General features: G+C 41.7%; 1 protein-coding gene across 1 annotated transcript in view; it reads right to left on the reverse strand.

The window, feature by feature from the left end:
• The window catches only part of LOC309555864 (alcohol dehydrogenase 1-like), a 62,610-nt gene that overhangs the window by 37,815 nt on the left and 10,796 nt on the right, over nucleotides 1–13,999 (reverse strand). Inside the window, exons 4-6 of the mRNA XM_082258032.1 lie at nucleotides 13,325–13,412; nucleotides 11,098–11,311; nucleotides 7,595–7,855 (exon numbers count right to left, since the gene is read on the reverse strand). Coding sequence (XP_082114158.1) covers nucleotides 7,595–7,855; nucleotides 11,098–11,311; nucleotides 13,325–13,412 — 563 coding nt within the window. The remainder of the gene's footprint in view (nucleotides 1–7,594; nucleotides 7,856–11,097; nucleotides 11,312–13,324; nucleotides 13,413–13,999) is intronic.

Below are 13,999 nucleotides of genomic sequence, written 5' to 3' on the forward strand. Positions count from 1 at the left end.
ACAGATCGGCCACGTCCTCTCCTTGCAACAGGAGCTCTACCAGCAGCACCACGACCCAGGCCACGGCCCCTATTTGACGGTCTCCTCATATTTCTGTAATTTATGATCTTGCCCTAGAAAGGTGTTTATTGAATAGCGGAACAAAACAACAACAGTATCGCACGGGTGTATCTCACAGTCAAATATGCAAACTATGCCGCAATGTAATTTTTTTTACCCCAAAAGGGTGTATATTGAATAGCGGAATAGAGAAAAGGATAAAAAACGGTGTATCTCACACGTACAAACACAGACTAGGCCCGATTACAATTTTTTGTACCCTAAAGGGAGGATGAGGAAGAGGAGTAGGAGGAGTTCGGAACAGGAGGCAAACTGAAGTGCCCTGCAATCCTTGGCGGTGGAAGGAGATGCGCCAAACAAATTTAGAAGGTGTATCTCACACGTACCGATACAGACTATGCCGTAATTTAATTTTTTACACTCCAAAAGGGTGTATATTGAATAGCGGAATAGGAAAAATTTTATAAAACGGTGTATCTCACACGAACAAACACAGACTAGGCCCCGATTACAATTTTTTGTACCCTAAAGGCAGGATGAGGAAGAGGAGTAGGAGGAGTTCAGAACAGGAGGCAAACTGAAGCGCCCTGCAATCCTTGGCGGTGGAAGGAGATGCGCCAAACAAATTTAGAAGGTGTATCTCACACGTACCGATACAGACTATGCCGTAATTTAATTTTTTACACTCCAAAAGGGTGTATATGGAATAGCGGAATAGGAAAAATTTTATGAAACGGTGTATCTCACACGTACAAACACAGACTAGGCCCCGATTACAATTTTTTGTACCCTAAAGGCAGGATGAGGAAGAGGAGTAGGAGGAGTTCGGAACAGGAGGCAAACTGAAGCGCCCTGCAATCCTCGGCGGTGGAAGGAGATGCGCCAAACAAATTTAAAAAGGTGTATCTCACATGTACCGATACAGACTATGCCGTAATTTAATTTTTTACACTCAAACAGGGTGTATATTGAATAGCGGAATAGAAAAAATTTTACAAAACGGGGTATCTCACACGTACAAACACAGACTAGGCCCCGATTACAATTTTTTGCACCCTAAAGGCAGGATGAGGATGAGGAGTAGGAGGAGGTCCGAACAGGAGGCAAACTTAAGCACCCTGCAATCCTCAGCAGTGGAAGATGCGCCCCCAGAATTTGGAAGGTTTATCTCACACGTACCGATACAAACTTTCCTGCAATTTAATTGTTTTTACCCCAAGGGTGTAGATTGAATAGCGGAATAGAAAATATGATATCAAAAGGTGTATGTATCTCACACGTACAGACCCAGACTAGGCCCCGATTACTATTTTTTGTACCCCCAAAGGCAGGATGAGGAGTAGGAGGAGTTCGGAACAGGCAGGAGGCACACTGAAGCACCCTGCAATCCTCGGTGGTATGAGATGTGCCCCAAAAATTGGAAAGGTGTATCTCACACGTACCGATACAGACTATGCCGCAATTTAATTGTTTTTACCCCAAAGGTGTAGATTGAATAGCGGAATAGAAAATATGATATCAAAAGGTGTATGTATCTCACACGTACAGACCCAGACTAGGCCACGATTACTATTTTATGTGCACCCAAAGGCAGGATGAGGAGTAGGAGGAGTTCGTAACAGGCAGGAGGCACACTGAAGCACCCTGCAATCCTCGGCGATATGAGATGCGCCCCAAAAATTGGAAAGGTGTATCTCACACGTACCGATACAGACTATCCCGCAATTTAATTGTTTTTAACCCAAGGGTGTAGATTGAAAAGCGGAATAGAAAATATGATATCAAAAGGTGTATGTATCTCACACGTACAGACCCAGACTAGGCCCCGATTACTATTTTTTGTACCCCCAAAGGCAGGATGAGGAGTAGGAGGAGTTCGGAACAGGCAGGAGGCACACTGAAACACCCTGCAATCCTCGGCGGTATGAGATGCGCCCCAAAAATTGGAAAGGTGTATCTCACACGTACCGATACAGACTATCCCGCAATTTAATTGTTTTTACCCCAAGGGTGTAGATTGAATAGCGGAATAGAAAATATGATATAAAACTGGTGATTTTTCAATAGCACATGTGAACACAGCAGTGTCTTATATCAGTCAGCTCTGCTGCAGGCTATGAAGGGGGAAAAAAAAAGAAAATTCCCCTTTTAAGTTTGTAATTTTTAAATAGATTAGTACAGACTATGCCACAATTTAATTTTTTTAACCCAAAAGGGTGTATATTGAATAGTGGATTAGAAAAAAGTGTATAAATTTTAAAATCACTCAATAATAGCACATGTGAACACAGCAGTGTATTATCACAGTCAGCAGCAACGCTGCACACAACTGACTGATAAAAAAGATTTTTTTCTCCCTCCTCCTCAGCGGGCAAAAAGATTGTGTTCACACCACCCCACACACAGCAAAATCAATGTAGAACACTGACCCTGCCTATTCTCCAGCCTCGCCCTAAAATGATCGATAAGATCGGTCACTTCCGGCACTGCAAACCCCCCACACAGCAAAATCGATGTAGAACACTGACCCTGCCTATCTCCAGCCTCGCCCTAAAATGATCGATAAGATCGGTCACTGCCGGCACTGCAAACCCCCCACACAGCAAAATCGATGTAGAACACTGACCCTGCCTATCTCCAGCCTCGCCCTAAAATGCCCTAACAACTCGCCCTGCCTGCAGCACTCCAACCTGTCCCTGAATTATTTTCGGACACAATATAATTTTTGACTGTCTGTCCCTAATCAGCAGCCAGCATGTATGATGTGTGCTCTGTCCCTGTACTACAGCAGAATGACGCAGCGGCGCTCGGTCTCGAACTTATAAAGACTTGGTCACATGCTTCAGATGGCCAATCACAGCTACTAATACATTTGTAGGCATGGCTGGGATGGCTTAAGGCACACCAGTTAAACGCTTGTTGATTGACTGTTGAAAGCCCGCCATTAAAAGCGCGCCATTACATACAAACCCGGAAATAAAATGACCGAACGCGGATTTTAAACCCGAACATACAGTAAAGTTTTCGGGTCCATGTTCGGGTAACAAAAATCCAATTATTCGGTACGAACACGAATAATACAGTCCGTGTTCGCTCAACACTATTAATTGTTCTGGACATTTTTCAAGTTGGGCATCCCATAATCCCCTACCCCATCTAAGTTATCATCCCCTATTAAAACAACAAAACCATCCAAGGACTATGTTTGAGTGAATGAAGGAAATTCTAAGTGACTGGCTGTGCAGCAGTGTGGGGCCCGGACATCAGCAACTCCTGTGAGGGTAGTCCTACACATATAAATATCCCATAACATTTAATCAGATAATGACATCTTTGGATGCAAGTTGAGTGAGCAAAACAGCCAGGCAACTAGCATATTTACAAGAAGGTCATAAATGTTGAAGATGCAGGAGATCTCTTTTTTCTCCTACAACCATGCATGCAGTTATGGACGGAGCCACTTGCCTTGAACGCGAGGGTACCTTTTGCCATGATCATGCTCATCAATGCCTGGGACCAGGCGGGGACTGCGATCATGTGAGAATCAAACATTAAGGCAGTTCCCCAACCTAGAGATGAGCCATGTCACTGTGTGCAATAATACAATTACAGGGTTCCTCTGAAATTGCTGCCTGGTGTCACTATGCACCTTAGCTTAACCCTCCTCTTATGTTAGAATTCCGTTACTATCCATGATGTTTAGGGTCGGTTTTGACCCGTGTTTTAAATCAGCCATAAAATACCCTCTGAATAATTATTTATCATCAAATTTGTTTCTTACCTCTTGGTTACCTTGTTAGGCTTCTTTATCCTTGAAAAGATTGGTTTTAATATTTTTGGTGTGACCCCTTAGACCTTTCTTTTGATAGCATACCTCTCATTTTCAAATTTAAAAAATGGTAAAATAAAGTCAGCAACTCTGAAATGAATTTGTCCTATGCTTCTTCGCTTTATTTAGAGAAGCAGACAAGCAGGAAAAGAGATTGACCCCTCCCTAACTACAGCTCACAGGGTTGAGAGGGGATTGGCTGTCAGTGTTACTAAGCAGAGAGAGTGTTTATGATTTCAGTTTTGGCACTTATTAGTGTCCTAAAATCCTATATTATAACTGGGTCAGAATTGACCCCAACACCATGAACGTCTTAATTTTCACCACAGTATTTTCTAATTTAGTGAAAAGGATTATTTTTCTATTACATTGTTTAAATAGAGGTTCCTGACAAAGTAAAAAAATCTTGATGCAATAAACAAATTTATGTGATACTTATAGACATTCAAAATCTGAAAACGGGTCGGTTCTGACCCTAACATAAGAGGAGGGTTAATATATATGGCATTTAGAAGGGACACCGCTGAGCTCATGCCCTCTCCACCAGTCCAGAGTACCACTGCCACCTCACTCCTGGTGATAGAATGGGGTCCCGCTGTGCACATATCATGGACCTTGCGCATGCCCTTGTTAAACTCCTCAGCATCAACCTTACCCCCCCCCCCCCCCATGTTCTCTGTTTCATGCTGGTAAAAATTGACGTTTGAGTGGAGTAGAGAGGAGATTCATTTCCTCGATTTAAATATTAAAGTGGTTGACGAGCAGATTATCACTTCCACTTTTTTCAAGACTACAGACAGGAACGGATTCATTGATACAACCAGTTGCCATCATCCATCTTGGTTGAGATCCGTTCCTGTCAGTCAGTTCTTGAGGTTGAGGCGAAATTGCTCTAGAAGGGATGATTTCCTTAAAGAGGCCTCTTTTTTAAAAACACATTTCCTTGAAAAACGTTATAAAGAGGCAGACTTAGAAGCAGCTATACTACGTGCGGATACTCAAAGTAGAGGTAACCTATTGTTGCCTAAGGTAGACCAAAAGATGAAACTTTCCAATATGCGTTCTTCTCCTCCTATTCTACACAGCATTTCTCAGTTAAAAATATTTTGCGCAGAGACTGGCACGCGTTGAAGAACGATAGGGTTTTGGGACCCATCCTACCTGAATTGCCACCTGTGATCTTTAGAGGGGTGCCCCCTCTGAGGTTGCAGGTGGCATTGAATGTTCAGAATCCCCCTAAGAGGGTTTCTTTTTTTCAGGATATGAGTGGCTTTTTCCCGTGCAAATCGTGTAGAGTCTGCAGATTAAACATTGCTGGTAGAAAAAAGAGTGAAAATTTGAGACCTGTGTAACCAAGCTAACATATAAAATCAAACCCTTTATCACCTGCACCTCCAGGTACGTGGTGTACCTTATTAGGTGCCCATGTGGCTTGGAGTATGTGGGACGCACCACTAGGATGCTTAGGGTGCGATTAAATGAGCATATTTCAAATATCATTAAAGGCTTCCCAAAGCATAGTGTCTCCCGCCACTATGACACTTGCCACAATAGAGATCCTGCAGGCACTTTGTTTTTAGGGATTGATAAGTTTACAGGTAATTGGAGGGGCAGTAACCTTACCAGGGGGGTTTCCAGGCTGGAGACAGCCTGGATCTATAACCAGGCTGGATAGTATAACCAGCGATGGTGTGGTTCCCTTTCTTAAACACAAGATGGCGCTGTGGTTCTTGTACTGCACTTGTTTTAGTTCTAATACATTAATTAATAATAATTAATTATTTTGGCACTTTGGTATTTTATTATAAAACCTATTATGTTGCCTTGATATGGTTCTAATTCCTGGCCGAATCCATATTTGCGTTCTGGTAACACTGGATGCAGGTGTTTTCGGCAGCTCATATTGAATGCTCTGTCTTCTTCCGGTCTGTGGAGCGCATTTATTTGTGACTCCCACTTCCGTTTTTTTAGCTGGCCAATTAGCATCGTCCTCCTGCTATATAATGGTGTTTCATCTACTACGGGGCCACGCCCCCTGAAGACCTCATTTGCGTATGATGAAACGCATTGGGCCGCTCCCTATTGGTGGACGCCTGGACGCGCATGCGCAGCTGAGGATGACCGCGGCCATTTTGTTGGTTAGGATCAGAACCACGCTGATCGGCGTTTACATGCCTGTTTTTACCCGCTACAATGTGAGTTTTCCCCTTGTTATCTTAATAAATGTTTGATGCTTACATACTGCACCATGAGGGGTATTATTTATTCTTTTTTATGAGTGGTTTCTGGTCTGATATTTGATCCTATATTTATGAGATCCTCATTTGAGAAGTGGATTGGAATGGCGACTCTGTGACTGCTACCTGCAGCTTGCCATGGCTATTGCTTAAATGCGTGTTTACTACATCTGTCTGGTAAGCGTGTCTTGGCATTTCATTTGGTGGTGGATCTGTTGCACCCTCCTACTCAGTGTTGGTTGCTGTGTGATTACACTCTTCCACGAGGATCTCTGGATGTCTTTTAAATTATGGACTATTTATGGACTTTCTTTTAATATAATTTGCCCATAAAAATCAATATCTAAAATTTGATTAAGCACTACATACTTTTAATTATCTTGGTAAAAATTGAGCCATCACATGAAGACATTCTATCTGTGAAACCACATAAAGGGAATTTATTTAAGCTGCTAAGAAAAACTATAAAAACTATAATATTGTCTGTAGTCCTTTAAAACTCAACAGTTTTTTTTTTTATTATAGATGTAGCACCCTCCTAATTAGGTGTTACGTAGGCGGAGTAGTTTTGACTCTGTCTGCTTATCAGCAAAGCAACAGGCAAAACATATATTCTCTCTGTTTATCAGGGAGCAGGATTGATAGTTAGGCCTGCTCAGTGTGCCCAGTAAGGCACATTGGATACTGGAGGAAACCTGACCAATGGTACACAGGCTTTTGATACTGTCCCAGTGGTTTGGCACAGACAAGTGGTGCATTATGGGACAGGGAATAAAAAGCTATGGGCACATGAGGTAGGGGTCTTTGGGCAGGAAGCCAGGTCCCAGAAGGAGGGTGGTGGCTGCCTCCTCTTCTGCAGCAGTTGGTTGAGGTCTTAGGCAGTCGGCCTGGTGAGCCAGTGCATGTGAGGCTGAACTCAGAGGTCCAGGAGAAGCTGACTGAAGGAGTTGGGGCAGCAGTGAATACGGGAAAAACAGTGTCCGTGAGTACAGAGGAACTTGCCCAGGGGTCTGCCCAGGAAGGGGACCACTCCAGAGTGTAGAGTCAGTGGACGGGTGCCAGCTAGCATGGAGAGAAATGGGGTACTAGGGGAGTGCCCTGAAGAGAAGTACCATAGCAACACTTATCTTACCTTCATTCAAGTGGCAGGATGAAGCATCGGCCTTGCCGCACTCTCAAGTTAGATGTCCTCAGCATCGTGAATAGTTAACAGTTGGAGTATCCCACTCATCCCTTCTCCCATCCCAGATCTAAATAAAACCACAAAACAACAACCCCTGGACTGATCTTTGACTGAGCCAAGAACTTAAAGTGCTGAGATTCTGTAAAACATTGCTACGGGTAACCCAGGGGAATGCTAAAAGTGTAATACTCAGCAGTCCTCTAGGGGGAGTGCTACATATAGGATTTACACCATGTCTAACTAGATTAAGCTGTTTCATGGTAAAATATATTTACAATTACATACCATAAGATCAGTATTGCCAATGCATTCAATAGAATAATGTACTCCATCTCCTGTCATTTCCTTTATCACCTCCTGAATTGGTTTGCTATAATCATTGGGATTGATACAGTCAGTGGCTCCAAACAGCTTTGCTTTTTCAAACTTGCTGCTGTTTATATCTATAGCAATAATTCTTGATGCTCCAGAAACTTTACATCCAATAATAGCTGACAGCCCAATGGCACCCAATCCAAATACAGCACAAGTAGTACCGGGCTGCACCTGTTGGTTAAACAAATAGGTTTCTGATGTATTAGATCTTGGTAAAGTAAACCTCTGATGACAGAAATGTAAGAGTTGACATTGCTGACTTTCTTCTGAACATTTTAGTTGACTACCTGTCATGCTGACCCATTAGGTGTAATGCTTTCTGAGTCACTGACCTTGAAAACACATGCAAATCAGAAAAGTCATAAAAAATATGTTGTCCTTAATTGCATATTTGTTAATAACCCATTTCAGACAGTTATACAAAGGAATGATGGAAACTATTCCTGATCAAAAACTAACATGTACTGCCACACCAAGAGCTCTGCAACTAACTGTAATTGACCGATTCACAGTACACAATTACACACAGAATGGCACCTTATATATATAAAATATTTGCATGTCTTTATCAGAGAAATATATAAGACATAGGTGTGCGCAGCCTATTGCATTAGGGTGTGCACCCCAAATGTATTAAAACATAGATGGTGTCAGTAGGGCAGTGGATGGTGTCAGTAGAGCAGTGGACTTGTCAGTAGGGCAGGTAGGGCAGAGGTTGGCATCAGTAGGGCAGTGGACTTGCCAGAAGGGCAGAGGTTGGTGTCAGCAGGGCCCCACACTTGTCAGTAGGGCATCGGTTGGCATCGGTAGGGCAGTGGACTTGTCAGTAGGGCAGAAGTTGGTGTCAGTAGGACAGAGGTTGGTGTTAGTAGGGCAGTGGACAGTGTTAGTAGTTTTTTATTTTTTACTATTTTTTTTAGGAGTTCCGTTGGGGGGCTTTGGTGAAATATCAGCAGGGGGAATCTGTGCTGCACAGGGTGATTAGGGTGTGTCCAGGCACATCCCCTGCGCACGCCTATGATATAAGAAAATATATGTACCCTAATCCGTGGACTAAACTCTTGTTATCTAAAAGTGTAAACATGTAGGACAAAAAACAAAACCCTGCAGTTATGGCACAGTGTCTTCTAGGCCCTTGCACCTGCACTTTTCACTGAAAGAGACTCTTTAAAGTGGCACTGATCACTTTTATCTGTTTGCAACAAAAGACATTGATAATTCCTGCTAAATCAGCCAAAATGCGAATTGTGGGTGGCACTGTCGGCACCCCTCCACTCAACAAAAGTCGATCTTTCATTTGACTTTTTCCGAAGGAGGGAGTCAGAAAATTGTAACCCAAACAGTGCCTGCATTCAATCAGATTGATTACAATACCTGGCAGCAGGGATTCCTCTATCTGTGCAGTTTAGCATGGATGGAAGAATCAAATGGTTTCTCTAATCTACACATGTATGACGAGCTTTATTATCTGGAATTGCCACGGTGCTGAATGTGTGATTAGCTATGACATCAATCATTTAAGAGATTTAAAGGGCTTGAATATAGCATACACTGTGCAGGTACTAGTAGGGGGAATGTAAAGGAAATCACTGGAAAGGAAAAAATAACATTGATATGTTGGTTTAAAGATTTAAAAATATTTATTAATCATTCATTAACGGACAAGGGTGAAATACTTCTGAGACACTGGGTTATACTGCTGCCTTCAGGAGATTGGGTATTGGAAAACAAAGCTGTAAGAACACCTAATACAGTATCTCACAAAAGTGAGTACACCCCTCACATTTTTGTAAATATTTTATTATATCTTTTCATGTGACAACACTGAAGAAATGACACTTTGCTACAATGTAAAGTAGTGAGTGTACAGCTTGTATAACAGTGTAAATTTGCTGTCCCCTAAAAATAACTCAACACACAGCCATTAATGTCTAAACCACTGGCAAAAAAGTTAGTACACCCCTAGCTACTTGTACCCCCCCACCCAAAAAAATAAACAAAAATAAATAAAACTTAAAATGTTTTAAAAGCAGTAGAAAATAATAAAACAGTCTGTAGCTCGGGTGACACAGTCCCACTTTGTATCACCTGATATCCCTGATGTTTCTCTGAGCACAGGACATTTTGTCATGCCAGAAGGGGTCTGTCTGGTGGTGTGCCACACTAAGAACACAGAAACCTTGGTCTCTGTATGTCCTGAGTGTGAAGCCCTGACTTTGGCTCTCACATGCTGGGCCTGTTGTGGGGAGTGCCAGGCCTTCCTCTTTCAGGTGTTCCCACTCAGGAAGCTACGTGTGACTACCTGATACCCTGCCAAGACATAATGCACTATGGGCCATGGCTGTTAATGTTACCACTGTGGTCACATCATCTGCAAAGCAACACCCAGGCTCTTCAGACCTGGTGGAGGAGGATAGCACCCACTAGGATTCCCCCATTTAGCACTCCCCCAAGTGCCAATGGGGTCGAGGTCTATTTGTCAAGCCTGCATCAGAGGATCATTAAGCTCCACCCCTACTGAGGAAATTAATGTGTGTGGCAACCCGTATAGGGGGCGGAGCCTATTATCCAACATCACTTCGCTGTCATTAGCCTTATGATTTCCTGAATGTTCAGCCCGCACAGCTCGATGTGTCGTGTATGTAAGTGAGATTTATCTTTTATGGAATAAACTTTAAAAAATGGAGAGCGCTAGTATCTGTCCTCTATCTTCCATATATCCATACCGTGAGGGATCCAGGGTGCACAAAAGGAGTGCAAGGATCCACAATACCCATCGTCACCAGGATTGCCTTTTATCCCCAGGGGGAAATTGCCAGTTCTTACCTGTTGGTGAAGCAGGGGACAGAACATGAGGTGAGCGGCCATCTATTTCTGGTGAAGGAGAGCACAAGCACTGGATTGTTTAGGAGAGCACTTGCACTTTTCTGATTTTGCTAATTTTTTGCTATTTTGCAAATTTTTTTGGGGACAGTTGCAATGGACTAATGTTGTTGTTCACATAATATGTTTATCACACTATTGATTAATCATTTATTAAGTGCTTGCATTATTGATGTGCACTGTTGAATTTATTACAATGTGTATTTACCATTCACATTGTTTTAAGTGGTGCAGCACTGTTATCGAAGTTTTATGACATTTATATGTAGTGAAAGCATTTTTGGTGTCAGTAGCCACTTATATATTATTTTCAGTTTGAATCTTTATTGTGGTTGCGCTGATTTATATATTTACATTCTGTTCGTTTGAGATATCAGCTTTAAATGGACACCTTAGTGAATATGTGACTGAAAAACTGTGATGGCAAGCATATAACGCATACAGTATATACTGAAATGTGTAGTTTAATATAGTAACTTTGGTGATATTTGCCTTAACTCATCAAATAGGGTAACACACAAAAAACTTACTTTGGCAGTATTGACAGCAGCTCCATATCCTGTTGGAAAACCACACCCAAAAAGACATATCTTTTCCATGGGTGCTCTGTCATCAATCTTTGCAACAGCATTAGTAGGGGTGACAATATATTCAGAAAAGGTGCTGCACCATGCAAAATGATTCACAACTTTTCCTTTGCATGAAAACCTTGTGTCAGACATTTCTTTCTGTGGTTCACCTGACCTGTATGTAAAATAAAAGGGAAAAAATGGACATTATTTAAATTTGTCTTTTACCAGAATAAATGTTTAAAAGAATTTCAGAATTAAGGGCTCTTTCACACTATGTGTATGACCTGTGTTTTTCTGCATTAGATACAAGCAGTTCACTACTAGGGCACATAGAAAATAATTGTTTTCTATGCGTCCTGTTTACACAAAAATACTAGTATGTGTTTGCGCATTGCAGAAAAGAAAAAAATCATGTCATTTCACATCATGTGACACTTCAAATACACTTAAATCAAAATGGTAAAAAAAAAAAATCCCTAATCACTAAACCCAACCCCCCCCCCCCCCCCAAAGAGTAGTACAGTATTACCTATGGTGACACTGATCTACTCTAATGAAAGCATGTAAAAACAAATACTAAAACATTTTTTAAAAAGTTTATAAAATAAAATGTTAAACAAAGTATTTTTAAAATTGCACTGCACTGAAATGCATGGTACAATGCATTGTGACTGTCATAAATGTATGCACATTTAAAAGATGTGTGGGGGTGCCATTAAAAATTGGCAATTTAATGGCAGCTGCGCATGTCTGCAAAAGGCAACAAGTTTTTGTGCAGTGCGGGAAAGAGTGGGATTTTTCATGTGTTCCCATACCTCACCTGGTATAAATGACATCTTATTCTTTACCCATTGATTCAAAAGGTCTTTAATGTAATTGCTTTAATCAATGGTTAAAGTATGAAACCTTTAAACATTTGTACTTGTAAACATTAAAATATATTGTACTTTTGTACCTGAATCTCACCTTATTATTACTTTCTAGCTTGAGCGCATGCACCTCTATTAATTTGAAAGCGAACCAGGGAGGCTTGCAGCAAGACTCTGATCCTTGAGTGATGGGCCCAAAATAGTTGGATTTTTTACCCTTATTGCTAATGATGCACCCTAATTGACTAATATAGACGGGATCAATCATAAAGGGGTTTTTCCCCTTCTGTTTTTTCTCTCTACTGCTCGGCTGTGCTGGCACTCAGTATCTATTCTATATTCTGTATCATCATAGCTGCTTTTACCTCCTAGTTATTAATAACACTGAGACATTGGTTTTCTTGCATTTTGTCTTCAGAGTTACAATGATTTGACTGTAAGAAGCATTTTCAAATCCACTGTTATCATAGCCTTTTCCAGTGGGAGATATAATTGCTTGTGGATTAGTAAAGTTATGCTGGTATACAGGGCTACTGATAGAAATCACGGGGCCCTGTACAGCCTATCTGGCAGGGCCCATCTTGAATGTATCAAAACAACATTTTAACGAAAAATATACTTAAATCGTTCTTAGAGGACACAAAGTTAACAAAGAAGCTGTGTTAATTAGCCCCTTTTTAATTGTTTATTTACATTTTTAAAAAAATGTTTTATCATTTAAAAAAAAATGTTTAAGTGTTTTAAAATTATTATTTTTTTTTTTTACGGAACAGGGAAGCCAGCAGTTTCTGTGGGAAGGGGGGTAGGATTGGGGGGGGGCTGTGCCGGTGTCTCTCCCTGCAGCAACTAAAGTTGGCCAAAGAGAGAGAAATCAGTTTTCAGCTGCTGCAAAAAGTCGCACAGGGCAACCTGTAATTGCCCCTCTGTTCACCCGTACTGATTCCCTCTGTTGTTTGGGCCCCCCTGTGTGCCCGGGCCCCTTACAGGAGGACTGGTGGTCCCCCCTATCAGCGGCCCTGCTGGTGTATGCTATATTTGCACATGGAAGTCCGAAAAAATAAGACTTCCCATACAGGCGATGATTTTTCAAAAGGAAATACCAGCTATTCTCAATCTATTACACGTATTTCAGATTTGTTCATACCACTAGGCTCCACTGTTCAGCATCTTACAGATGAGAAGGACATACAACAGTCTGAGTATTCCCCAGAGGAAATATAAATGAAAACAATGTTTTTGACATTGGAAACAAATCTTTAAGCAGACAAAACATACAGCTTCTCTTCTACCAAAAAACTGTGCCTAATAATACTTACCTTGATTTAATACAAAAGTTGCTGTTTGGGTTTAGACAACCATTGCACTTTCTACACTGAGAAAGCCAAAGTGGAATGACTTTGTCTCCTAAAAATAAGAAAAAAAAATGATGTGAATACATTCATTTAGTTGGCAATTCAGTGTATCATTTATTTAAAGAAACTATTCTTAAGGGTGCATAAGGGTGCAAATTGCACAGTATTATATCATATTAAACTACAGCACATTTGAAGAGGAAATTAAATGATCATTACCCCATTACTGACTTATTATGACTTGTCCTGTACTGTGCCTAGTTGTGGAGGCAGGAGTTTCTCATATCAGAGCTGTCCCCCTGATTATTGGTCATCTACACGATGACTGATGGAGGAATAAGCATCAGCAGGGGAGGTTCAGAAGCACAGATCCACTAAATGAATAAAAAGTGGGGGAGCAATTAACCACTTTACGACCGCCCGCCGCAGTTATTCTGCGGCAGGCAGGTGCTCCTGGGCAAACTGCCGTAGCTATATGTTGGTCGAGCGCAGGCAGCTAGGGGGCGAGCACGTGCCACCGATGCTCCCGCCCCCGCTCATCATCAGGGAAGCCGATGCAGACGAGGCAGGCAGCTCCGATTGCCCCCTGACACCCGTGATCGTTCCCCGATGAGAGAGAAGAACGGTCAGCTGTTGTAA

Source organism: Pelophylax lessonae (assembly GCF_965119305.1).
Source record: "Pelophylax lessonae genome assembly, chromosome: 1".
Classification (NCBI taxonomy): Eukaryota; Metazoa; Chordata; class Amphibia; order Anura; family Ranidae; genus Pelophylax; species Pelophylax lessonae.